We start from the raw sequence: 27,508 nt of genomic DNA, 5'->3' as shown, positions 1-27,508 counted from the left end.
AAACTCAGTTGCACTCCTCATCAGGCTAAGGATAGCAATTCATTTTCTCTCAGCAGTATTTTTTTTTTCAAAATAACTTCACAAAGTTCAGTTTTTGGCCAAATTACATCACAATGACAGCATCAGCTGTGATTTCCAATTGAATCCCTTAAAAATGTGTAAGTTGTGAATCATCTGAGGTAGGTTTTATTTATAAACCTGGAGCATTATTCTGTCCTGATTTCTTCTGGATGATCTCTATCTCAAAGACCCCTGCTGTTTTGAAAGGTGGGTCAGAATTTTTATAAATATCCTTTACTTACACTACAGTAGAGAAATTTCTGATCATTATCAAATTATTATTATCAGTGTTTTCATTACCAAAATGCAACATTTCTTTAGGTTATTCTGTTTTTTTAAGTGAACTTATGATAGAAAATGAATTCACACCTAACATCTGTGGATAAAAGTCAGTGGTAAACCTTTCCTCTCACAGCTGTGTCATGTCTACTTGGATGACAAACAAAATGTAAAACCGCCACCATCAAAACAGTCACCAGCTTCAGTGTTGAACACAGCTCACAGTGGTTCAACACTGAAGCTGGTGACTTATTGAACATGTTCAAATGATGAATATCAGCATGAATTAATTCATTTTAATCAATTAGAAAAATTGGTTACAACTTATTTGACAAGTTGGGCATAAGACTGACTTGACACTGTCATAAACATGACATAACAAACAGATGAAGGCGCCTTCATGAATGTTTACGACTGTTGTCATGACATGTCATTTGGTAAATAATGACACTTTTCATGCAAAATTGACACATTTAGTGAACGTTTAGTGCAAAATGTAATGCAATTATGCATGAAAAGTGTCAATATTTACCAAATGACACTTCATGACAACAGTCATAAACATTCATGAAGACTCCTTCATGTTCATAACAGATGTTATGTCATGTTTATGACAGTGTCATGTCACTCTTATGCACAACCTGTCAAACAAAGTGTTATCAAAAAAAATCTACAATGAGAGCTGAAGCAAATTTCAGTTTCATTAGATTTACTGTAAAATAATATTTGGTGTGATGTTCAGATGACTGAGCAAATCATGAAGTAGTGGTTTAAGACTATACATGCTTTAGCAACCAGATTGAAACATCTTTTTTTCCCTGTTTTATTTAATTTTCAGCTGAATGCTACAGAATGCTAGATTTGGAAGAATTATTTTTTTTATACCATTAAAAGGTGGCAAGTTGACACTAGTGATTCTCTGTAGTGACTGATCTGTCAGGGACTGAATTGATCCTTCTCAAGCTGCTCCAGAGAGAGGTTATATTGTAACCCACCATTAGCAAGATCAGTTAAATCCCAGCAACTAATATTCTGTAGCTGCAGGCGACACATTCTGAATTATGTCTGAATTTGTTCTTTTTATGTAAACAAAAATATATCAGGAGCATCAGTAGATTTGAGTTAAATTTGACACTTTTTTTTTTAAATAAGAAATTTTTTGTCAAAAGTGATTTATTTAGGCAATAAATAATCAATAAATAAATACTTTTGGCAAAAAAAATTGACTTGGCACTTTTTTTTAGGAAGGTGGCCATATGTTTTTTTTTTTTTCCAGCAGGTCCACTTCAGACAAGTGGACCTGAATCCCTTAAAAATGATTAAGGGATTCAGACTAGGTGAAATTTAAAAACTTCAAATCAGAAACTAATTGCTTTTGATTTTTGATAAAGCATGAATCCATGTTAACATCAAATGTTGTTTTTTATTTCCTTTATCGTGATCAATCCATATTGTTAGTAGAAAATGTATTTGCCACGACGTTCTCCAGAAAGTGGATCAGGACTACAGCAGTGACACTGACCTCCAGCCATGGCCATTCTTTCTCCAGATGACACGGTGACAGCTGTTGTTGCTATAACATACTTCACTCCTGTTAGGAGAACAATAATTCTCAATAAACTCATATATTTACTGACTGGTTATTTGCAAAGAATAAAAACCAAATATGTTTAGTTAAGAGATATGAGTGTAGACCTTTGTCATTAACAGCATAGTACAAAAATCTCCCAGGAGTGTTTTCCACCGCCAGGCGGTACCAGAGGGGGAAATGGTCAATGGTGAACAGGTTGTCTTTGTCTGATGGAGTCAGGAATTTTCTGTAAGTGATAAACTTAACTTTAGATCAACTTTTACTTTGTTTGTTTTAAACAAATTAAAAAAGTGATTTTGTCCAATATCACTTTCAACATCACTGAACATCAGATTTGTTCAGATAAAAGTACATCAGAATAAAACACATGTACAGTATTTCTAATCTGTTTACTACATTAAAAGTACATATTAAAAAACAATCTTTAACTTGGCATTAAACATATTTTCTATTCTAAGAAATTAAATGTCATGTTTTCAGTAGTTTTTAGAGGAAAATCATCATAATTAATTGAAATAAAAGTTCAGTTTATATACTGTGTTTCACTTATTGAAGTGAACTACTGAAATAAACAAACTTTTTGATAATATTCTATTTTAATGAGAGCCACCAGTATGATGTATCATCTACATGTTCTGTTACGTAAGTGAGATTTACTTTCTGCTACAGAGACAGACTATGACAAGTTGGTGTTCTCATCCTTACTTTGCCACTCTTTTCTCCGTTCCTGCATATCTCATTAACCTCAACAGGCCCGAGCGAGTCCCAAGAAAAGCTGTCTCCACCCCCGGCTCTACCCTGCACACCACGTCACAATACATTAGACAGGAATGACATACATATTTCTATCAGAGAACTTAAATTACTGTTACAGCAGCAGATTATAGTCCAGTTGTAAGCTCACACGAGGTTCAGTTTCAGGGGTCTGACCTGTCATTAAGCATCACTGAGTTCCAATAAGCCTCCAGTGGGGCTGTTATAATGGCATCAAACAATATCTGCTGGAGCAACAATTCATCACCTAAAACCAAAACACGTGTGGAATCAAATACAAGCACATCATTCTGCAAACTGAAAGCATTTACTCAAATAATGTTAAGATGTTTTTGTGAGAAGGTAAAACCTACACTCCAGGTCAGGCTCCTTCCCCTGTAGGTATCTGATGACCGCTTGATACTGAGTGTATTTTCGGTGATCTGGGTCGATGTCTGTCTCACAGTAAGTCCTGTAGAAAAAACAATTTCGTCAATTGGATAAACAAAGCAAAGGACTGTTGATCCAGTTGGAAGCCTGATTTGTTGATACCTACAGCTCCCACTGGCGAACGAGAGGAAGTATGGTTCTACACTCATTTTGGATGTCTATGCTCAATATCCCATCCCAGATCTGAGCTCATGTAGCTCAGTTTTTGTTCACGCAGGCCTGATTTTCAGTGAAATCAGTACATTTTTGTTGAGATCCAGCTGTTTGTTGGATCTCAACAAACAGCTGAGATCCAACTCAGCTGTTTGTTGAGTGACCAGTGATCAGATACTGATCACCAATATCTGATCACTGGTGATCAAATACTCTGATCACCAGTGATCAGAGTATTTGAAACCAGCTCTCACAATGGAACTTTTCTGTAACACTCCCCACCGAGGCGTGAAGTGCGCTGCAGGTACTATAGCACACATTTGCAGAATGCACACCAGCCGGACAATCAACATCCAGTAAACAAAACGATATAGAGAAAAGAGCATGGGCACTGAGAACAATTCAGTGCACATTATAATAATTTTCTAAAGTATGTTTACATTTTAACGTTAGTTAAGTAACTTTTTTAAATTGCTATTGTAGCATGTAACTTAACTCCAAAAGTTCTTAAACAACTGCAATGCAAAATCATTTCCAACTTTAACATTCAAATTATGTATTGAATATAAGCAGCTAAAAGTGGTAATATTCAGGAAAAACATTCAGCACTGACATGTTAAGTGGGACTGAAAAAAGTTTATTCCATATTTTCAGTAATTTTGTTTCAAATATATAAATGTAAATACCTATGTTGTTGTACCATTGCTGTAAAATGTAATTTAACATCTGCATAATTTAGAGTTGTTTTGGGAGTAATTTTAATAGCTTTTTGTCCGTCACTAAAAAGAGTTAGAAGGACTATAAATTCTCTAGATTTACTCTAAATGTCAGTTCACATTTCAGACGTACCACTCGGAGGCGATGCTGAGGTCAGGGGAGGTCATGTCATGCAGACCTATAATGGAAAGTAAAAATATGTAAGTCAGGAAAACAAATCACAGGAGATGATATCAGTTGAAGATCGTATTGTTATGTGTTGAAGTTTCATTCGCTATGCATTAATAATAGCATTCAAGAGAATTGTCAGATAATTCAACTAAGTTCAATATATTGTTTGATTTCTTATAATGACAAGATAAAATATTGCTGGTGTGTAGAACATAACCGAAAATCCTACCTTCTTCCACTGATACATTTCCTGTAAACATCAGACTGCCATGACCCTTGGTCAGCACCAGGCCAAAGCTAACGGGTAAAACAGGAACAAAGGTAAACTTTATACCGAATAAACAACCGATAGATTCCACTGGTGTTATTGAAGAACACAAGCCACGAAAAGGACATTCATTTCAGTAGATTTTTTCCATTTGTATATATGGAAATATATATAGTACAGTACTGTATACAGTACAGACCAAAAGTTTGGACACACCTTTCTAATTCAATGGGTTTTCTTTATTTTCATGACTATTTATAAGGCAAGAAATCCCACTTATTAACCTGACAGGACACACCTATGAAGTGAAAACCATTTCAGGTGACGACCTCTTGAAGCTCATCAAGAAAATGCAGAGTGTGTGCAAAGCAGTAATCACAGCAAAAGGTTGCTACTTTGAAGAAACTAGAATATAAGGGATATTTTCAGTTGTTTTACACTTTTTTGTTTAGTGCATATGTCCACATGTGTTATTCATAGTTTTGATGCCTTCAGTGTGAATCTACAATGTCAATAGTCATGAAAAGAAAGGAAACTCATTGAATTAAAAGGTGTGTCCAAACTTTTGGTCTGTACTGTATATAAAACTTTTCTGCAGCATGACAAAATGAAAAGATGAACTGTGTTGTACCTGAAAGGCGTTTCAGCAATGTCTGTATAGAAGTAGTTGTTGATGAGGTACATTGGTCTTTTCTGTTGGATAAAAAACATATCTGTTCATGCAATATCAAAACAAAAATTGTAATTAAATTGCCCATAGCATGTATAGAACATGATGCATGTTAATAAACCAGAATAACATCAAAACATTATTTCAGGAATTCAATTCAAACTCACACTTATATGGATTCATTACACACAGTGATACTGTATATATGTCAAGCAGTTAGTTCTGTTAGCTTTGAAAATTATGAAACCCCAAAATTCAGTTTCTCAGAATATTATAACATTGCATAAGATCAATATAAAAGCATATAAAAGTGAAGAAATAACAAAATGTTTTTACGCTTTAACTCAATATATTTCTGTTTTTCTTTTCTCCTGGGTGGCAGCTCTAAGAATCTGAGGTTTGAAATCTATACATTTTATTTTAAGGTCATCTTATGGGGAAGTTGGCTGTTCAAAGTGTGGAAGTTGTGCGGTAGAAAAAGGCGAGGACAAGAAACAGGGATAAAAGAAACGTTGTTAAAGCAGTCCTGACACAGAGACAGCTGGGATAAATCAAATAGGACTGTGGACTGTTGCTCAGTGGCAGACTGTACTCTTTTCAGACAAACAAAACTGACAAGCAATGATTATGGGAGAAGCAGACCTGATGAAGAACTGATTCCAGATACTTACAGTGAACATAAGTTTCAGTGTTAAAAATCCTTTCTTATTGCTCTGATTTAATATTTAATTTTACGATAAACTGAATTGTGGGTTAAGTCAACATGATTAGAATTACTGACATGAAAGAAACTTGTTTATTAATCTTCCAGTTTCTGAAGATTTCTCTGAGCACAGTCAGAATAATATCACTACTTCCTGCCTGTGAGATGCCCAGTTGTTAACTCCAGTTTTTACAGCGTGAGCAGAGTTACAACAACAGTACTGGTAAAACAGTCATTGTGGGTGAACAAGAATCACTTAAAGTTTATAATATAACACATTTTATTTGACTACAGTCGTCTCTAAGGATGGATTAAAAAGCTTTCGTTGTACAGAACTTTCTCACCCCTTTATCCACAGAGGCTCTGATGTTCAGGGTCATGCTGCCTGTCTGTCCTTTCACCATAGGTGTCCTCAGCTATAAGAATAAAAATACAGGTTAGACTAGATAGAACTGAACAATACTAAAGCATGACATCTGCATCCACATGAACAATTACTAAGCAAATATCTGTCTGTCTTTCAGTCAGTGACTCAACAACATCTCTGTACTTCACATGTTACACACATGTAACACTTTAAAATTGCAATAATAGTGCAAAAAGATTCTTCACATAACTAAATCAGGTCCATAGACACAATCTGTTGGGTCTTTCCTTGAATACATTCAGATTTAAATTGCAGCCATTTTAGTCTTAATTCTGTGTGTGTTTACCGTTTCCTCCGTGTCCTCCCACTCCACCTCTGACAGATCCACACTGTTATAGTTTGGTTTTGGCTTCAGCTTCTTGCCATCTTTATACTGTAGAACAGAGGATCACTATTACTGTGTATCTGAGCTGGGGTCTCTGCTAAAATACTCAAAGGGCTGGCCAGACTTCATTCACCCAGGACAAAAAATCTGAGTCAATAGCAGAATAAACTGTCTGACATGGACAGAGGAACCTAATCTATGGCACCAGTTGATTTTGTAAAGATTTATTATAAAGAAGAATTGATATGAAAACAGTGATAGACCAAACACATATTACTCTACTTTTGTGCTAACTATATACTGTATGTGTATGCATATGCTATTGGGTTATGTTAATGTGTGGTATATGAGTTCAGATCATTCCTTTTCATTTCCTTCTTCTGCAGAATTTCTTCTACTTTTTTTTGTTAAATTCTTTGTGCATACTTGAACTTTTTCCTTCTTAAATTTTGTGTTACTGAAGAGCGGACTGTTCTATATTTTCCATCAAAATTGATCTAGTGAATAATATACAAGCATACTTTTGTTTCCATTGTCTATACATTAATATAATAATTTTACATCCCTCTAACCTTTGGATAAATGTGCCTCCTCATGTTCTGACTGTATTGAGTGCTGGAGTTTGTTGTCATGAATATGCTTTGTCAGCATAAAGTAAGAAAGGAAGGCAGAAATGTTCTGCTTTTAGAAAAAATAAATAAAAGATTACGTCTGACCTGTTCTGGTCTTTGGCCACTAACTGAAGAGGATTTTAAGTTGCCTTAAAGTCTGTTCTGTTGCTAAGCAGTCAGTGACAGTGACTGCCACAGTTTCTTACATCTTTCTATTTCTGGGCACTAAGTTTGGATTTAGTTTGATGCTCAGCAGCACTGCTTTATCCATCACTATGTCAAAAAACAAAGTGTTCAGAAGCTGAACTCACCAGAGGTCGGAGGTCAGGATGAGCCAGGATGTAGCCATTGTTGTTGAGGAGGAAGGCATAGCCATGCGGGCCCAGCTAATAACACACAAAACACTGCTTTCAGCTTTATTCACAAGTGTGTGAATAAAAGTTTTGAAAAGCTGGAGAAGTGAAGAACACTCGGCCTCACTATGTATCTCGGTGCCAGCTTCATCACCTCCATGAGGGGAACATCAGTGCCAGCCACACCCAGCAGGATGCCATGCGACAGCTGAAGACAGGAGCATCATGAAGGCAGAGTTTACACACAACCTCTCTTAAACGTCATGTTTCAGTGATTCAGTTATTTCTTTCTCTGGTAATGTCAGTGTTTAAATGTCTTCTGTTAATATATGAATATTTTCAACTATGAAAACTATTAACTAGATCTAAGATGATTTTTTGTTTTGGATTTGTTTCTATTCTGGGTCGGACGTTGGTATAAATTCTCAAACCTGTTTGAATGTGTGCAAAGCAATAAGTTGAACATCTTTTAACAATTTGTAATATTACCTTTCTTATTTATTTTATTCACTGACTGGTTTTAAACCTACTTTACATAATTTATATTGTGGGTAATGTCCACATTTTTTATGTTGAACATGAAAAGAAAAAAGCTATTTCTTTCAGCCATGTATGAATGATGATAAAGCTCACTTATCAATTGTTCAGAAAGTTGTTCCATTACAATTTACACTGAAATATGGATTAAATATTGTACCGCTGATCAAATAAATATGAATCTGATTTGCAGAGAATATCATCGGGCGAGTTGTTGAACTGACCGTTTCCTTCTTCTTGCTGAAAACTGGCATGGCCACCGAAGTCATCAGCAGCAGACTCTGAGCTTTGGTGTAGAAAAGCTAAAAGACAATAGAACGTGGTTCCTCATTAATTCAATTGAGTTCATATACGTGCATATTCACAACAAGGCATTTACAAAGAAATATCATTTCAGAGAGCAGAAAACTGACTGACCAGATAGCATCATGAAGCTGAATTTTGTTTTGTGTAAAATAAAGGACATTTTAAATGCATGTTGACAATTCTGCCCATCGCAGCCAGTAGTGTGAAGAACATCAGATTATGTTTTCTGCATTCCCAGATAAGTGGAAAGTAAAGAAGTTCTTTTCAGCAGAAGTTTGTGCTGCGCAACATTACCCTGACTGAATGCTTGGAATCCAGATAGTTTGAACTTTACTAGCAGACAGTAACTAATAACATAATAAGCATGTCGATAAAATATTTGGCTTCTACCATAATGGAAGAAATTAACTATGAGCACAAAGTTTGCAATAGGATCAAATATTTGGCCAGAAAAAGAACTTGAAGAAATCAATATGACAGAAACGGTCAACATTCATCTCACAGGAAAAAGTTTTTATTATTCTTTTTATTTATTTATTTTTACCTCCTTTGTGTTGGGAAGCTGCCAGCAGGTTCATGGGAGAATGAGTCCAATTACAGTTTAAGGAAGTAGAAAGATGGACATGAAGTCACAGACATGAGGGAGATGAAAATGAAGATGATGAGCAATGTGCAGCATGTTTGGGGAAAGGACACTGTGGACGGCTCAACTTACCACTGTGTCCATGTAGGCTTCTGTCCAGATGATGTCATGGTCGTGGTTGATAACCATTGGTCGACTGAGAACATGCAGATACTCCATGACATTCTCCTGAACGTCAGCCAGAGTTGAGATGTGTGTGTAGTAACCTGACAAAACCACAAGATCATAGTCGCTATGACTGTGCCCGTTCACAGAGTGGTAAGATCTAACAGCCACACACACACACACCCACCCCCCACACACACTGGACTGACCCTTGTTGTTGCAAGCAATCCACTTGGTTTTTTGAGCAAATGTCATCTCTCTACCAATCAGGTAAGTGAACACTCTGACCTAAACAGAGAATAATGTTAATGGAAAGGTGTGTTTTATACAATATTCACAAATTGTTACGTGTTGTGCTGAAGATGTTTTCAACTTTGATGTAGAAAGAATCATGCTCACATAAAAAGTACAGTTCAGTATTGTGAGAGAAGCCAGATGAGAAGGTTTAGGGAAAACACTTCATCCATAAAAATCCAGGTCAGTGAGCTTTTCTAAATGCAAACAATGTTTTTGCTCTACTGGACAAGTTGGAAACCATCAGTGTCTTATATTGTCACAAACGTAGAACTTTATAAACATATGATAAACATTTTCCTATTTTGCACATTGTTAACATGACGTTATATGCATTTATGTGATATTCACATGTGATATTCACAACATAAGTAGAAAAGAAAATACATCATCTAACATTTAAAAAAAATAGAAATCTGAAAATCCATTCATTGATGTTCTGAAAAGGTAAAACATGAGTTATTTCAGGCACCATGCTGAAACAGAGCTTTAGGCACAGCAATAAAAAAACACCATCCAGAGGGGAAAGCCATCAAGGTCATTGCCAGACTACCAACACTCAGCAAGAGTGGAGACAAGGGCAAATATAGAGCCTGGCATGCCTGACCCTTGAATTTACCTTTTACTGGAGGTTTTAGTGTGGGTTAGCTGGATGAACTTGGACAGTGGTGACACTGACTCCATGTACAGTACATACCAAAACAGATATTGGAATAGATAAAGCAGACAACCATCAGGTTTATGGAATGGTCCTAACCTCAAAACTGGGAAGATGTGCAGACAATTCTGTTTTAGAAATGTACAGTAGTCAGCCTAGTTTGGCAGAGGCAGCAGAGGAAGTGAATGAAGTCATTCAGTCTGTGTTGGCCACGCTTCCAAATAATTGGCAATTAAAGTCAGAGCAAGAGGAATCCTTAAGATATTTTAGATCAGTGGTCCCCAACCTTTTTAGTACCGCAGACCAGTCAAGACTTGAAAAATTTGCTGCGGACCGGGGGGGGGAGGGGGGTTTTTATATTTAATTATTTCTTCCACGGCCTGGTACCAATTGGACCCGGGGGTTGGGAACCACTGTTTTTGATGATGATGCAGCTCGGGACGTCTCGCTTTGCAGTAGGGGGAGGGGTTGTTTACAGCATTTCATTTTTCATAAATTTAAGCTTCATAGCATAGCTTCCATCATGATTGAGTTGGCGCAATACATAGGTCATAGCCAAACATTAGCGATTGGGTAAAATCAGATTCAATCGTTTAAAACCTCATCAGAGTTCAGGCCTCCAGCATGCAATATTTTCTCCATAGCCAAAGGTCCAGTAAAGAGTAGAAAAAGAGACTGGTTTTTACCAGGCTAATGAATATCAGTCTCTAGGGAAAGATGGAAACCTTGATGCTAAAATCATATTGGTAAGAACATTATTGAATTCCTTCCTATTCCTTACCCTGCGCTCTGGCCAGTTAAATTCTTCAAAGACAGACTCAAAGTCCTCCATGGCTCCATCTGTGATTAGCATGATGGCCTGGTTGCACATGCTGCCCTGACCATTCATCCTCGCCTGTGGGCAAACATACAGATGGCAAAAAAAGATGATGATCAGTAAAACTCCTCCCCACATTCAAGGCATTCCTTTCTGAATGATTGAAAAATAACAAAACAGCAAAACTGACTTCCAACCCATCATTCCAAAAATAAACAAACCTCATTTAGGATCTTAAAGGACTCCTTCATGGCATTCTTTATTTGTGCTTCTCCTTTAACATGCAGCTCCTCCACCAGAAGCTTAAAGTGCTAAAAGAGAAATGGCAAACTCTTTTACACCACATGCAACACTTACAGAATTCTGGCCAAATGGCAGAAACTGTGTTTCAGTTGTGATAGTAAAACAAATGTGTCACTACTGTTCTAACAAGGAAAGATACTTGGGCTCTTCTGTTTTATTCAGTCTGTAATTTAGAGATGAAGACATTTTGTATGATAATCTTTATACTACAGTATTACTCTGTTTGCACTGAACAGTCCCATGGGTCACTGCTATTCTGATGCTATTTTATTATCACAAAATCAATTCCACCACCAGTTGGTATCAGACTGGGTTAAAAAAAACGTCCAACATGGCATCATACAAGTGCAACAACAATTGTAATGCACTACAATGCCTTGAGCTTGTTGCAGTATGGAGAGCTGTATATAAACCACTTTTACAATAGAAATAGACAAAATAGCATACAGAACTGACCTTTACCGTAATGCTCTGTGGAAACGAGGCTAAGAGGCTACTAACCATAGTAACAGGTTTCCAGAAAAGGGAGTGAGTGGGTACTCTTCAGATATTCCAGTTTCCTCCTATAATCTATATATAAACATACTAGCTCAATTTGTCTCTCCAAGTGCCCAAATGACTGATGGTTTCTGTAAGTATGGATGTCTGTCCCATGTGTCTCTGAGTTGCCCTTTGATGGACTGATGAGCTATCTAGGATGTACCCCACCTTTCACCTAATTACCACTGGGAATGCCCCATCCCCTGGAGGTCAGATAACATTCTAACCTAGATTTTGACCTGGCATTAGAACAGACCATAAAACTGATCTTAGAAGTTGTGTGTGTGCATGCGCGCTTGTATGCGTTTGTTAAATGTCAGCTGAGATGCATGTTCAGCTCTTTAAGCTCTCTAAAGAAGATGATAATTATCTTACCTCCCTGTTGTCCAAGTCAGCCTGCACCAACGTTCCTCTAAAACATGGCTCCACGTATCGAACATAGTCAGTGTACTACAGAGAGGCAGACACAAAAAAAAGTACATTCAGAAAGCATGTGTGAGACTACTGAGGCTGCTGCTGAGGCTTTATAGCATATGTACCGCTTCTGATTCACTCCCGTTATGATGTGCACATGTGAAAGCGCTCATAAGGTCCCTTTGAATTAGCATCAGTTCATTGAAATTTACAGAATTCCGTTGTACCAGGACAGATCGTGTTTCTTTTTTGTAACAGTGCAGTCTGATGTCTTTTATATTAAAGGAACACTTGATTGTCTGGAAATTTCATTTTAATGCTCTATAGGGTCAAAAATAGCCATATTAACTTTCAGTGTCAAGCATTTGGTATTTTGAAGTGAGACAAATGTCTGGATGTAATGTTACGGTTTTTAAATCACAATTGTGGTGTTTCTGTAATAAAGGTGTACATATGAGGTATACATGTGTGGGACTTGTGGTACTCTTACAATATAATTTTTCAGTATGTCCAAAAACTACATTTTGCTAACATGGTTTATTTAGTGATCAATTTACGTAAGCAAACTGACAATATATGAACAGTATTTTGCTATGATCTCATGCCTTCCAACGCTTCTGCAATGAAAGTCTGATACATAATAGTGTTATGGTGGAATAAGCACAAAATTGAAGGATCAATCTGTCCCACCCCTTCTAACTAACACAGTGTCTAGAATAGAGACACAAATTCAATTTGGTGTCGGCTCTAGAAAAGATTAAAATTGTTAGCTTTTTGCATAAGAAAGGCCAAAAAAAGCACACTCCTTTGTCAGGTAGTCCATTTTAAATAACAGATTTACGGTCTTTCTTCAGTAATGATTTCAACAAAGGTATTTCATAATCGGTAATGCCAAACAGATCACCCTTCCTACAGTCAATAACATGTTCAATAGTAGGCTCTGCCACACAATTTTCAAAATTAAACTTCACCATGTTCAACAAAAAGATCCCGGACGAGCCCCCACTTATGAACTGTGGGGATGTAACACTTATGTTGCATCCTAGACTAACAGGGTGTAATATGAATAAAGAAAACAAGTGCAACTCAGTAAGCACATCTAAGCAATCACTTGCAAAGTAGCATTGTGTTTGTGAATAAGGAGACTTGTTAAAAGTGCATCTCACAGCAATGACATTGACAAAATCATTCTCTCCTAGCGTGTCCAGGATGGTGTTAATCGTGTGTTTGGCTATGGTCATCTTTAATCCCTTCATGCTGCCACTGATATCCACCATGATGATAATATCCTTGGGAGATGTAGCTGCCTGGATATACCTGTGAAACATTGGAGCAAAAGACACATTTATATCACTATCAGAAACCTAAAGTTAATTATTTAATTAAAAATGTATTCTCACATTTTTTTAGAACACATTTTCATAGATCTAGCAGTGTCTGGGGTCTCAGGTGAAAACTCGCTTTGTGGTGAAATGTTCAGGGACATACAGTTCTCTGGTTTTATTTAGAGCGCATGAACAGTCACATATGGTGCCATGTCGGCTGCAGTGACCTGGCTGAGGAAACAGCTTAACGTCTTTTAGAGAGGATCACAGGTCCAGGTCGCCATTCAGCCTACTCACATTCAGGGGAACCAGGTCTCTGTCTGACCAGAACTCTGCAGAGCAGAGTTATTCCTGCTTGTTAAAAAAACAATGAGCTAAAAAAAATATGCACCATGCAACACAGTACTCTGGTGTGAAACATTGAAAGAATAATAAATTCCCATGACTTTATTATTCTGCATGTGAAGTTTATTTATCTCACAAGTAAGCAGAAAAAGACCATGTCTAGTAAAAAACAAGTCGAAAGAGTAAAGTAGCTAATGAAGGGTCAGTGAACCAGAGAATCTATTAGACCACATCAATCTATTGCCTAAGAACCATTCAATAGCCAAAATTCATTCTCCACATTTACTCCAGAGACATCAGGGCACAAAACATAATAAGAAATCCAAAAAATGTGAAAATACACATCTAATATTGATGTCAGTGTGCTCTGAGAATTGGATAGTACTCACCAGTTTCTGTTTCTACTGTCAAAGGCTACCACACCGTTGTTGTCAGGAGTCCATTTAATACCTGGCAGAGGTAGTTTACAGTCATGAACGTTGTCACAATAAAAAAGTAATAATTTGATACCAATACTAAGAAAATTACTTGAGATTCATATCACTCAAAACTTCTGCAACATGAGTTTAAATATGAGCACTTACAAGGTGAAAATATTTCAACTTCCTTAATTAGGGCAAAACCAATAAGTAAGGCACAGGTTTGTCTTAGTTAATATATTTTCTAATTAAGAAAATATGACTTAAATGTGTCATTTATTTTCTTTTTTTTGTAAAATAGGAAACAACATAACAGTATAAATAAGTGCTAGCTGCTAATTGTCTTATTAATGTGCACTTCCATTTTCCTTTCAAGTTGATGTTGATACAAACAGATATTACTACTAAGGGAAACAATGAATTATTCTATATGACATAACCACTTTTCAAAACAAACATGCATCTGGTGCATATAAAGCATGCTTTTTGAAGAGCAAACATGTATCTGGTCGTTGCATTCAGCTGCTGGCCTGTACAGTTTCTGTTTCTAGAAATTTTGGTAAACATTTTCCTAATTTTTCTGCTCTATTTGCCAGGTTCACTCCAATGCTGTTACAACTAAAGTTTAAATTAAAGAATAATAGAGGGGGGCACACTGGTTTCTTTTGTCGCATCACTAACATCAACTTGAAAGGAAAATGGAAGTGCACATTAATAAGACAATTAGCAGCTAGCACTTATTTATACTGTTATGTTGTTTCCTATTTTACAAAAAAAAGAAAATAAATGACACATTTAAGTCATATTTTCTTCATTAGAAAATATATTAACTAAGACAAAACTGTGCCTTACTTATTGGTTTTGCCCTAATTAAGGAAGTTGAAATATTTTCACCTTGTAAGTGCTCATATTTAAACTCATGTTGCAGAAGTTTTGAGTAATATGAATCTCAAGTAATTTTCTTAGTATTGGTCATGAAAATTATTCTGGGTTAATTCGTTCCAGAATGGAGTGGAGGTTTGAATAATAAAAACAGACAATTGTATAATTAGAATGAAGAGTTGTGCATTTGAAAGTTTGCACCTGGGAATTGAATCTCAATTGGATAACTCAAATATGACTGGGCTGGCTGTGACCACGAAACTAATACTTACACTAATAACATTAACATGTCATCAGGGAGATTTACTACTTCTCTGTTGCAGATACAGGAGCTTTACCAACATTTTTAAGTTGCTCTTAATCATCAGTGTTGTAGTGTTTGCTTGTAGCATTTTTCCCATCTCATATTTGGCATCCTTCAGAATTTAGTTTGTTTCCTGTCCATACGAAAGTACCTCTAACAATGCTTTTGTGGACATTGTCATCTAAAAAAGCTTCCTCTATGTTTTGGCATCTTCCTAACATCCACACACCTTAGGGAAGACTTTGATGAACCAACTAGCTTCTCCTTCATATCACAAGATCAAAATTAAAACATAGAAGTAATCAAATATTCCTCTACATGTTCTCATTGCTTTTTTTTTTGACTGATTAAGTATGAGATACTTAATAGTTCCCAGAAGTCCTAATTCTTCTGTAATTTTCCACATTATTCTAGTTTTATTCTATATACTGTTTTGTGGTTGTCATGGTTGTTGTGGAGCACTTTGGTCAAATGCTGATGTTTTAAAAAGTGCTAAAAAGACACATTTGTAAAACTTTCAAACAGACATATGTTTCAGAAAGAGCTTCTTTGAACCTGATGTGATAATCCCACATTTGAAACAGGCACAAACAAACATAAAAGAAACTTATTGAAATAAATTTGCAGTTTATTATACTTAGAACCAGGAACATAAGAAAGGTTAAGATAAACTTACCAGGGTAGATTCTAAAAAAGCCATAGGAACTGCCAAAGTACTGCCAAGTAAGTGTGGGATCTCTCAGAAAGTTGTTAACGTAGACATCATTCAAAGCCTCGGAGTTGTAGATGGCATTAAGTAGTTTGGGATCTGCTTGGGAAAATGACAAAATTGTGAGAAAGATTTGGACAATTTTACTTCCACGAGCAGTTGTGTGATGTGATCCTGCTAACAACCTTTGTTGTAGACATTGGTGGGAACCTGGATGTTGCTCTGTTGAGTATTCACAGGCAGGTTATTAAAATGTTCGTTTTCTTCAAGCGGAAACTCTCCACCCAACTCCACATAGTTCCCGTCTTCATCCATCGTGTTGATCAGCATGGAGTTGTAATAATCAAACTGAGAGACACAGCAAAAGGGAATTAAACTCTTCTTTACCAATCATTGCAAATTAAAAAATGTGAAGAGTTTTTCAGAAGAATTAGATGTAGTTCATCTTTTGCTTAAATGACAAAGAATAGTCATATCATCAAAGACACTGTTGTAGAGTGCCATAAAAAGTCTTTCCTCCTACAGAATTCTGTTGTTGCCTTTTTATCACACTTAAGTATTATCTATCATCAAACAGACAAATTTAACATTATGCTCACAAACAAGGTGTTGCTAATGTGATGGGTCTAGGGTAGTTATGGTGCTACGTACTGGGACGCCCTTGTCAGAACTGATGGGGGAAAAAAGTACATTTTGAACTTAATTCAGAGGTTTAGTGAACCTCTGAACTTAATTCTGTGACACGACTTTAAACTCTACAAACATTCTTTAAAACCTTCCACTATGGCAGATATAAAACAGTTTCATGAAGAAGAGAAGACCTATGCTACTCCACAGAGATAGAAAAATCTGATGTCAGTCTGTGCAAGCACTAAATGGGAGGTGTTAAAGGCAAAGGTGGCACAACCCGTTTATAGGTTTATGGGCCAATTACTTCTTCATGTTGGGCCAAATTAGTGTAACATTACATTGAAAGTCAGATGGGTAACTTTAGAAAAGATGAATATCTGCAAAAAAAACACAAAGGGCATTGTGAATCTTTAGTTCTTCTATATTCATGACATAGATGTCTCTAAACATTTTTTTTTGTTGCTACTTTCTTTTTTATAGCAGCCAGCAGAAATTGGTTATGTTAGTGGATTCACATAGGATTTTTGTTAGGACTTCTTGCATTGGTGTTGACCCATTTTCCACACAGCGAGCTAAAGTTGATGTAATCTAATTTCAGGTGTCGGCTGAAGTCGTAAAGCTCCTGTGTGTGCAGCCCCAGCTCCAAACAAACCTGCTGTTACCTCCAGTTCACTCACAGTCAGCATTATCCATTATCTAACAGTGCAGGCCAATTATACCTCTGACTAACAAATTAGATAGACACACTCATACATGCCCCTATTCATTCACACACACACACACCCACACACGTGTCAGTATTCCCATTTAAATGGCACCACATTTTAAAGGAAAATGCTTTTGTGGGTTGAGCAGTAAATAGGTTTTTGTTTACATGAAAAATCTGCCAAGTTGATTCTGTCAATGAAAAACAGCTTTTGGTGTGAGCAGCCTCTCCTCTCCTGCCACCTTATCGTGGTGGAGGGGCTTGAGTGTCCCAATGATCCTAGGAGCTATGCTGGTAGGGTCACCCAAGGCAGACAGGTCCTAGGTGAGGAACCAAACCAAGCGCAGTCCAAAGACCCCTTATGATGAACAATAACAATAGATCTAGATTACCCTTGCCCGGGTTACTGGGGCCCCACTCTTGAGCCAGGCCTGGAGGTGGGGCACCATAGCGAGCGCCTGGTGGCCAGGCTTTTATCCAGGTGAAGAGAGGTATGGAGCTGTCCACTGACCACTACCTGGTGGTGAGTTGGCTCCGGTAGTGGGGGAGCATGCCGGTCAGACCTGGCAGGCCCAAACGTGTTGTGAAGGTCTGCTGGGAACGTCTGGCAGAGTCTCCTGTGAGACGGAGCTTTAACTCCCATCTCCAGCAGAACTTTGAACACATTCCAGAGCAGGAGGGGGACACTGAGTCTGAGTGGACCATGTTCCGTGCCTCCATTGTCGAGGAGGCTTATCGGAGCTGTGGCTGCAAGGTTGTTGGTGCCTGTTGCGGTGGCAACCCTCGAACCCGTTGGTGGACACTTTCGGTGAGGGATGTTGTCAGGCCGAAGAAGTAGTCCTATCGGGACTTTTTTGCCTGTCTGTGGGACTCCAGAAGCAGCTGATGGGTACCGGCGGTCAAAGTGGCATGCGGCTCGGGTGGTTGCTGAGGCAAAAACTCGGACGTGGGAGTTGGAGAGGCCATGAAGAAAGACTTTCACACGGCTCCGAGGTGATTCTGTTCCACCATCCGGCATCTCAGGAGGGGGAAGCAGTACAGCACAACACTGTTTATGGTGGGGTAAGTGTGCTCTGACCTCGACTTGGGACATTGTGGGCCGGTGGGCAGAATACTTCGAAGACCTCCTCAATCCCACCAACATGCCTTCCATTGAGGAAGCAGGGCCTGGGGACTCTGGGTTGGGCTCTCTAATCTCTGTGGACGAGGTCGCCGAGGTGGTTAAAAAGCTCCTCGGTGGCAGGGCCCAGAGGATGGATGGATCTTGTGGGCAGTGTTGTGTGGAGCAGCATCTCCCTTGCTTGAAAAACAAGGTTTTTAGACAGACAGATGTGTGTGATAATGAAAAGGAGGATCCACTAACCTTAAGTGAACTGTTGTATTCATGGTACAGGTCAGCATCTTCTGCAGACTCTGCTAACCTCTAGCAAGAAATAGAGCAGACAAAATAATATTAAATTAAAACTAGACATTGGATGAACAATGTCTAGAACCTCTGTGTACAGTGACTAGAACAAAAGAATTGGTTTTGCACCAATGCTGGTTTTATGTAGTTTGTTGTGGTCTCACCTGGAGAACCCTGTTTCACTTCTAACACTCCAGTGGTCTGGAACTGTTTCCAAGGTACAAATCACCTTCAGTTTCTAATTTGTTCATACAGCTGAAGTTATTTGAATCAGCATAATGACAATCAGTGAGAGCCTTAACCATTTCTAAACCTTTTAAGTAGCCTGACATAATCTGCTCACAACAAAGACCACAACCCAGATCTTGTTGTAACATAAAGCCTGTCTGCAAATAGATGCATTACCTCTTGTGTTTACCTTGGTCTGTCAGACCAAAATTACTTCTGTTTCACAGATGATGGTTTTAAACTCCATGAAATTCTTTCTTTAGACATAAGACTAACAAACACAGAGCAAGCATTTTATTGCTGGGTTTGTGACCCGGATGACGCTCAAAATTCAGATGGAGGTCTGGAAGTGGATTTCTTCGGTTCAAAACAAATGAACTGAACCAAATGCCCTAAATAGGCTGGAACAGACGAGGCATCTCGAAAAAAATACCGTATATTTAGGATATGATCCGTATTAAAAGTCTTTTAAAAGACTTTTAAAATTATTTTAAAAGATGTATTATTAAGTCTTTAAAAGACTTTTTAAAGTAAAAAATATCTTTTTTACTTTAAGAGAAGTAAAAAGGACTTCTCTTACAGTCTTGAGGATTTATCCAGTATAGAGTCACAGCACAGTGACTGTATGGCTGGGTAGGTTATATTTACCGTATTTTTCGGACTATAAGCCGCTACTTTCCCCCTACGCTTTGAAACATGTGACTTTACAGCCCGGTGCGGCTTTTCTGTGGATTTTTCTTCAACCACCACAGGGCTCTTTAGCAGGAAGTGAATCATTGGAAGTCAAAATTGGAAATCAAAGAATTTTCATTTAGAACAAGCACATGCTAGTGTAACATAGTTAATGTTGTATAGAATTCCACTTGTCATTACTTTCAAGTTTGGGTTCATGTGTAATGGGTGAAAGAGCGCCCATAAGGCACTCGTAAGGTGCTGTACCCGCTGTGATGAACCTAATTCCTGATCAGTCCATATTCTGTTCCGTCATCATTTCATCTCATCCTGTCTCCTGGCCCTTATTCACACAATGCAGAACTGATTTGAACTAAGCTAGAACTCAATCACAATTATCGAGGTTACACTAGCAGCAGGCACGACTGGAAAATGTTTTCAAACTTATAGCCTCTCATCATGTAACAACACGCAGAAGTTCATATAATGCCACTTTTAAGTTGAAGGATGTCGATCTGGCACTATCGATCTTTTTTTTTTTAAACTTTATTTATTATAATAAACAACAATACAATTGTACTGTGAACAAAACTCAGGAAGATAATAATAATTTATCAGGGGAAGCATAAGATAAAGCAAGAAGATAAGAAAACGACAATCAATATAAATATGTATAAAGGAAATAGCACAAATTGTGATATGTGTGCCAGATGTCACAGTGCATTAACATAAAAGATAATCCAAAATTACAGGTTGATTACAAGCCCGTACTGTTGATTCTGCTTTTTGATTAGTGGAGGATTAAATTGTTAATAAATAATGTTTAAGTTCGATCAAAAAAACTAAAAAATGTGTTTTTTTCTTCAAAAATTTGCATTTATGTAGGTGAAATTTAGCCTTAATAATTAGTAAATTGACATTCATTCCTCCATTTTGTTGAAATCCAAATAACTGGCACTATTGATCTGCTCTTACACTGCAGGTAAGCTCGGCATGAACAAATCCATGGTTCGGTGTTGACGCAGGACTGGGTCCTTAATAGCAGATTTATTAAGGAGGGCAGGAAGTAAATGCCCTTCTTAATGTGGAAAACCGAGAGCGGCGGAGATACCAGCGCCTCATGGTCCGGTGCGGCTTATATATGTACATTTTCAGTTTTCTTTAAAAACTTTGTGGGTGCAGCTTATAGTAAGGTGCGTTCTATAGTCCAGAAAATACGGTAATTTATTTAGCTTTTTTTTATCATGAAAGTCCCTCTGAATAAACATTATATTTTCTGTACGGGACTAGGCACTGAAAGGAAGTCAGTGTTTCAACTGTTTTACAGTTTTCTGGAAGTTTGTTCCAAATTTGTGGTGCATAGATGCTGAAAGCTGCTTCTCCTCGTTTGGTTCTGGTTCTGGGGATGCAGAACAGACCAGAACCAGAAGACATGAAAGATCTAGAGGGTTGATACAACAACAGCAGATCTTTGATGTATTGTGGTGCTAAGCCGTTCAGTGATTTGTAAACTAACAGCAGTATTTTAAAGTCTTTTCTTGGAGCTACAGGGAGCCAGTGTAGGTCTTTAAAACTGGTGTTATGTGCTCTATCTTCCTGGTTTTAGTGAGAACGCCAGCAGCAACATTCTGGATCAGATGCAGCTGTTTGATTGATTTGTTGGACAGACCTGTGAAGACGCTGTTGTAATAATCAATACAACTGAAGATGAACACATGGATGAGTTTCTCTAGATCTGGCTGAGACATTAGTCCTTTAATCCTGGAAATGTTCTTCAGGTGATAGAAGGCTGACTTTGTAACTGTTTTTATGTGGCTCTGTAGGTTTAGGTCAGAGTCCATCACTACTCCCAGGTTTCGGGCCTGATCGCTGGTTTTTAGTTCTAACTAGCTGCTAAAAACATTAGCACTCTGAGGACAACAACCAATGTGTAAAAATAATATATCTTACCTTACATATGAATGCTTATCTTTCTAAGTAACTGTCCAATAAAATATCTGAAAATACAATTTAAATGAGGTGATCGTTACCGGTTAGAAAGTCGGCGCTGCAAACTCTGGCATTGATAGTTTTCACACTGCCTGTTTTTAGCTGTAGATTGTTGATCCACTTTTCTCCTCTTTTTTCGGTAAGTTTTTCTTAAAATTAACTCCCTTGTGACCAACTACCTTCGAAACACAAAAATAACGTTTATCTTTGTCGCTATTAGAACGTGGAACAACCGTACAGGACACAAACTTTAGACATTTTGATGCTGGATCAACAGAAATAAATGGGCTGCATTTACTTCCTGCCCTCCATCTGCATTGGGTGACCTTGGTGCTACGTCATCTGAAACCCAAAAATTGCATGAACCTTTGGAGAGTTTGACATCTTCTGTCAATTTAATACAGAAACTGCAATGAATCTGTAATTGATAGATTAATGCAGCTCTGGCCTTCCCACAGAGAATGGAGCTCTGCTGCCACTGTTCCAAAAAATGAGCTGCACAGACGCAGACCAGAAAGCGAGCTCATATGAAACCATTTTTTAAGTCACTGCATTTGCTACATGTACAATTCAGAATTTATTTTAATGTTGTTTAAAGATGTTTTAAAAAGACTAAGGTTCTCAGTCTGCTCTATTTATTGGATGTGATTTTGATTGCCAGGCTTCCCATATGGCTCTGAATTTAAAATACCCAACATAAGAATGAAAACCTACATTGAGAACCGATACGCATAACACAGAACTGTGAAACAGCCTTACAGAAAACCCAGCAACTCGGTTTAGGAAGCAAACGTAAGACTTTTCTTTGATCCAACATTCAGCTACATTTTAATATTTTGTTCTGCCATTAACAACAAGAACTAGGTCTTTCAAGCACTGTGTTTAAACATGCTCTATTATAACCTAGGAGGGGTTTTTGTTTTACCTTTACAGACTTCATCTTACTTCCCAACATTCGTTCGATTTCCTCAGAGTAGTCCCTCAGTAAATCATCTCCATTCAGCTCCGTAATCTTGATAATGGATTCTACATCCTTTAGTTTCTGAAAAGAAAAGCAGATCTAGTTTCAGTTTGAGCAGAAACAACAGCAGATTAGTTCAAATTACGTTAAGTTATCTTTGGTGTCAAATTATCCACCTGTACCATAACCTCGCTACCTGGACTATTTGTAAAAGACCCAACAAGTCATCCCAAATATCTCTGGTTCAAACTGTAAGGAAGATATGCTCAGTGATTAAAATAGTAATAATGGTTTGATGAAAGTACACTATGTCTCCAAAATGTTCGTCAAGTAAATGTAACCAGAACTACCCACCTCTGAACAACAACAACAAAACTAGTTGCCTAAGCTTGCCAACAAGCTTAAGGTGACATATTGCTTTGGATTAACAAAGACAGCTTCACATTACCTTTATTACTTATATTACTTGTCCACACTTACCTTAACTTCTTGCTGTCACACTTAAATTTAGCCATTGGGACCAACACTTTTTCTATTCTATTCTATTCTATTCTATTCTATTCTATTCTATTCTATTCTATTCTAACTGATTGGAGGTGACTATTTTAAACCTGAAAGATAAACAGATTTTGACTAAAATCAGATCAGACCAGGTCCTGAATCACAATGATTCCTACATGTGTGTTTGTGTGTGTAAAAATCTAATAACACCTAGCCTTATAACATGTCTCTCATTACTGTCATTTAGACCTGCTTTATATTCGCTTACTTTTAAAAAAAAATTATTTAACAATATATTTTGTTATTTTTCTGCCACAGTATTTCATTTATATACACTTGTTGGGTATTTAGCTGATTCCCTCAAGCTAATTCTTAACTCTGCCCTACGACAGACTGGCGACCTGTCCAGGGTGTACCCCATCTCTCGCCCGAAATGTTCGCTGGAGATAGGCACCAGCATCCTTCCCGACCCCAGTAGGAACAAGGGTGCACAGAAAATGGATGGATGGATGATTCTTAACTGCTGTATTGGATTATTCAAAAAGGGAATTTGTTTGTCTAAGTGTGAGCAAATGAAGCAAATTTAGTGAAAAATCAAATCATATCCATCTGTGAAGTTTGTCCATACATTAAAGCGTTTTTGTTTTACCTTCTGAAGTAGCAGAGAGCCAGAGAATTTGGATGAAAAGTCTCGGAGCTGAACAGAGAACACAGATGCCCACTGCTGCACCCTGGACAGAAGGTAGACATGCAGTCAGAAGGATAGCATCGTTATGCAACAGAATCTGGACCATGTCTACCACATTACTGTGATTTCTGACCCTCTTATTTGTCATTCTGTTTTATCTGGAGCCAATTACAACTTCATGGAGTTTCCTTTTATATTGGTCTTTACGCTATGGCTTTGAAACTAAATGGAAAGCAATCTCTGTAGTTATGCTGCTATGGGTTTCTGCTAATGGAAGACAAACTGACCACTTTGTTACTCTACTACTTTCTTCTTTCCTATTTGCATTATTTGCTGTTATCTCAACAGCTGACTGTATGTTTTCTCTGAGTTTTTTCCTCTCGTAGAGTATACATCTGGGTCTGGTGTTCTGTTTGGCTGTGATACCTTCCAGGAAGCTGTCATCAACTGATAATGCTGCCAACAACTTTATATTTTCCCTCTTCTTCTATTAACTTTTTACTTTTCACTATCATAAAAGTACTTCCACATAAGGTCTTCTGTTTCTTCTTGTGCATCCTGCTCTGTCTTCTCAAACCTCCAGTCAGTCATGGCAGCTGGTCACTTGTACTGGGCTCGGTTCTGGTTCTGCTGAAGGTTTCTTTCTGCTGTTGCTACATACAGTACATGCTCAGTATGAAGGATTGCTGCAAAGTCAACGACACAATGCAAGCAATTGTCTGCAATTGTCTGCTCTCAATGCACGTAGCATTGAGAGTTGCTACGTGCTCAACTCTCAATGCAGTCTCCTGGGTTTCCTTTAATAGAAAACTTTTTAAACTGAAAGATGAACTGACATCTATTGCAAGATTCAAAAGTTATTGAATAGACTGATGAGTAGTTTTCTCAACTTATTAGGTACTTGGGAATCTATTGGACTTTTTTAGTAAAAGTCATCAAGTACTTCTGCTACTGCACGTCTTCAAATCAGTTATGTCTAATGGACAGAAATGAGTAATTTCACATTGTTTCAAATTTAATGATGAGTCTTTGAGGTTGAAATGCCTCTGTGCCATCACCTTAATCTGGATCTCCTTCCACGGATTCAGAGTCAGCAGTATTACTCTAGACCAGGGGTCTCAAACTTCAGTTCTCGAGGGCCGCTGTCCTACAGTTTTTAGATGTGCCACAGGTACAAAACGCTGGAATGAAATGGCTTAATTACCTCCTCCTTGTGTAGATCAGTTCTCCAGAGCCTTGCTAATGACCTAATTATCTGTTCAGGTGTGGTGCAGCAGAGGCACATCTAAAAGTTGCAGGACTGCGGCCCTCGAGGACTGGAGTTTGAGACCCCTGCTCTAGACAGAAGAAACTTGTTTGCCAAGAAACTTTTAAACTTTCAAGGTTTAAAAGTTTGACCATCACGTCCAAGAGAAGTTAATTCATTTGCTGGAAAACCCTTTACTGTATGGTGCTCCATTTTGTGTGACTGAGAAGAGAAAATTAACATCCATTAGAAACAGTACAAGGTAGAACTTACGTCTCTGGTGGGATCTTCATTTGAGCATCAGCCAGAATCCACAAGCAGAAACATCCCAGAATCCTCAGTAAGCTCCTTATTCCCAATGTTCCTGTTTCCATCCTGCTTTCCCAAAGTTATTCCCAGTTCATATGTCTCAGAGAATTCAGATTTAAAGTTCAAAGGAATAATCAGGAGTTTGAAGAGAATGGTTTCCTCATGCTTGCAGCAGGCAGAGTACCAAGGTTTCTGCTGATGGACTTTTGACCCTTTGTGACTTCCGTACTGTCTTGGTAAGCGTGTTCTTTAGGTGGCATCTTCTGTCAGCTCTGATCCTTGTCAGGGAAAAAGGCAGTCCTTGAAGATCTCAGAGCCATCTGCAATGAACTGAATGGAAAACCTAGCACAGACTGCTAGGACCTGACAAAGACAATTTTATCTGTCTTTGGCTCCTTCAGTTTTTGCTTTTTTTCACACTCGCAGTGGTTTCTGCTCCTCTCCGTGGCTGCCAAATTTGCTGCACAATCCATTTGGATTAAAAACTCTGCTTCCATATGTAACAGGCAGGCAGACAGAGGGAGAGAGAGAGAGAAAAGTAGGAGGGGGAAAAGGATTGGTGAAGGGGATTGGATGAAGGTTCTGTTTTATCTAAGAGGATTAAAGTGATTGCTGGAGACAGCCTTTCCAGCAACCAATCAGCTGTCAGAGGGGAGCAGCATTACAGTGCCCTAACACACTGACACACTCATGCAATTATCTGATTATGATCACAAACACCTTTAGACTTCCTGGACCTAACTTAGTTGTTGGATGAATGTTTAAAGTCAAACATTCTGATGTGTAGGTTTAAAATATCTTTCTGTCATTTGAGAAGTAAAACAAACACAGCGCAGCATTGCAGAAATTCAACTTCTTTCATAATTCTGTTAGCCTGTAATGTTAACTTATAAAAAAAAGGTCCTCAACCCAAACCAAATGTAACACATATTTAGTGTATTATCTCATCTTGGTGTTTGTTTTTGGGGTTTTTTAAATTCTTTATTATTATTCTACCTATTAAGAACTACAAAAAGAATACCTTTGCATATAGTTCAAATCTTTAAATGATGGTATATTTGTAACAATCTACTGGCCTCCAAAGTACATTAGAAATATATCTCTAAAGACGTCTCTCCTGCTGTATATTGTCTGTATAGATTTTGCTGTATATTGTCTGTATAGATTTTGGCTGTAGAACCCAACAGTTCATGAATTGACTGTCTTCACTTTTACGTCTTTTATTCGGAGCAGAGCAGACACTAACTATTGGCCTATTTTTCCCAAGAGAGCAAGAGCAGTCACAGTCTGATCAAGATTATACAATATTACACATGCAGACATGAGAAAAACAAGTATAGAGGCAAAAATATTATAACCAAAAAGCGTGGAGTGCAGAACTTCAACCTGGAGACCACATGCAAAACTTATCTGGACAAAAATGTGCTTACTGGGAAACCAAAACACACATTGTAAAAGAAAGCAGAGAAGAAAACAGTCAAGTTTATGTCGTGACATTATTAGATGGTGAATGGAGTAAAAATAATCCTTCATAAGAAAATGTTGACAAAAAGATTATGTGACCTCCTTTGCATGTCATCAAGTACTGCAGAAGCCTGTTAATCCCCCATTTATTCAAGTCAAGCTTGTGGCAGAAGGGAAACACCTGAAACATGCAGGACGGTGGCCCCTGAGGACCAGAATTGAGAAAAACTGAACTATAGGCTAAAGATCCAAAAGAAAGCATAACCAAAGGAGACAAGTAAACAGACAAACATGCCAAACTAAAAACAATATGCAAGAGGATTCTAACAGCTGTAGTGAGGAAGAGTACTCCACGTGGATTCCCCTTCAGCTGTTCATTATAAAGGTACATTGTGTAAATATCTTTTTCCACAGGAAAAAAGATATTTAGACTTTTGTAAAAGTTTTGTAAAAACTATTAAAAGTGGGAAAGTAATAGCATAAAGAAAATGTCTATAAAAGCTGCATGAGTATTACTGTGTTATATTTATTCAAACAGTCTTTTAGAACTGTGCTTGTAATAGTTTGACTTACCTGT

General features: G+C 37.7%; 1 protein-coding gene across 3 annotated transcripts in view; it reads right to left on the bottom strand.

Annotated features, from left to right (window-relative positions):
- Nucleotides 1-25,920, bottom strand: part of LOC102231641 (voltage-dependent calcium channel subunit alpha-2/delta-4-like) — a 54,765-nt gene extending 28,845 nt beyond the window's left edge. For 2 of the 3 annotated variants that reach the window (XM_023327001.1, XM_023327012.1), the window contains exons 1-27: nucleotides 25,432-25,920; nucleotides 23,874-23,955; nucleotides 22,688-22,804; nucleotides 18,832-18,891; nucleotides 16,318-16,480; nucleotides 16,100-16,231; nucleotides 14,208-14,268; nucleotides 13,315-13,465; nucleotides 12,110-12,184; nucleotides 11,113-11,202; nucleotides 10,856-10,969; nucleotides 9,332-9,410; nucleotides 9,090-9,223; nucleotides 8,919-8,936; nucleotides 8,293-8,370; nucleotides 7,659-7,739; nucleotides 7,490-7,564; nucleotides 6,529-6,615; nucleotides 6,160-6,231; nucleotides 5,074-5,135; nucleotides 4,404-4,471; nucleotides 4,136-4,181; nucleotides 3,058-3,155; nucleotides 2,861-2,951; nucleotides 2,636-2,728; nucleotides 2,035-2,156; nucleotides 1,862-1,930 (exon numbers count right to left, since the gene is read on the bottom strand). In XM_023327001.1, the coding sequence (XP_023182769.1) occupies nucleotides 1,862-1,930; nucleotides 2,035-2,156; nucleotides 2,636-2,728; nucleotides 2,861-2,951; nucleotides 3,058-3,155; nucleotides 4,136-4,181; nucleotides 4,404-4,471; nucleotides 5,074-5,135; nucleotides 6,160-6,231; nucleotides 6,529-6,615; nucleotides 7,490-7,564; nucleotides 7,659-7,739; nucleotides 8,293-8,370; nucleotides 8,919-8,936; nucleotides 9,090-9,223; nucleotides 9,332-9,410; nucleotides 10,856-10,969; nucleotides 11,113-11,202; nucleotides 12,110-12,184; nucleotides 13,315-13,465; nucleotides 14,208-14,268; nucleotides 16,100-16,231; nucleotides 16,318-16,480; nucleotides 18,832-18,891; nucleotides 22,688-22,804; nucleotides 23,874-23,955; nucleotides 25,432-25,532 (2,419 nt within the window). In that variant the 5' untranslated portion in view covers nucleotides 25,533-25,920. The remainder of the gene's footprint in view (nucleotides 1-1,861; nucleotides 1,931-2,034; nucleotides 2,157-2,635; nucleotides 2,729-2,860; nucleotides 2,952-3,057; nucleotides 3,156-4,135; nucleotides 4,182-4,403; nucleotides 4,472-5,073; nucleotides 5,136-6,159; nucleotides 6,232-6,528; nucleotides 6,616-7,489; nucleotides 7,565-7,658; nucleotides 7,740-8,292; nucleotides 8,371-8,918; nucleotides 8,937-9,089; nucleotides 9,224-9,331; nucleotides 9,411-10,855; nucleotides 10,970-11,112; nucleotides 11,203-12,109; nucleotides 12,185-13,314; nucleotides 13,466-14,207; nucleotides 14,269-16,099; nucleotides 16,232-16,317; nucleotides 16,481-18,831; nucleotides 18,892-22,687; nucleotides 22,805-23,873; nucleotides 23,956-25,431) is intronic. The other variant, XM_023327007.1, reaches the window with a different exon arrangement.
- Nucleotides 25,921-27,508: the final 1,588 nt, after the last annotated feature.

The sequence above is a fragment of the Xiphophorus maculatus genome, chromosome 2 (assembly GCF_002775205.1).
Source record: "Xiphophorus maculatus strain JP 163 A chromosome 2, X_maculatus-5.0-male, whole genome shotgun sequence".
Lineage (NCBI taxonomy): Eukaryota > Metazoa > Chordata > Actinopteri > Cyprinodontiformes > Poeciliidae > Xiphophorus > Xiphophorus maculatus.
The sequence above is the reverse complement of the archived record's forward strand: the minus strand, read 5'-3'. Positions and strand labels throughout refer to the sequence as shown.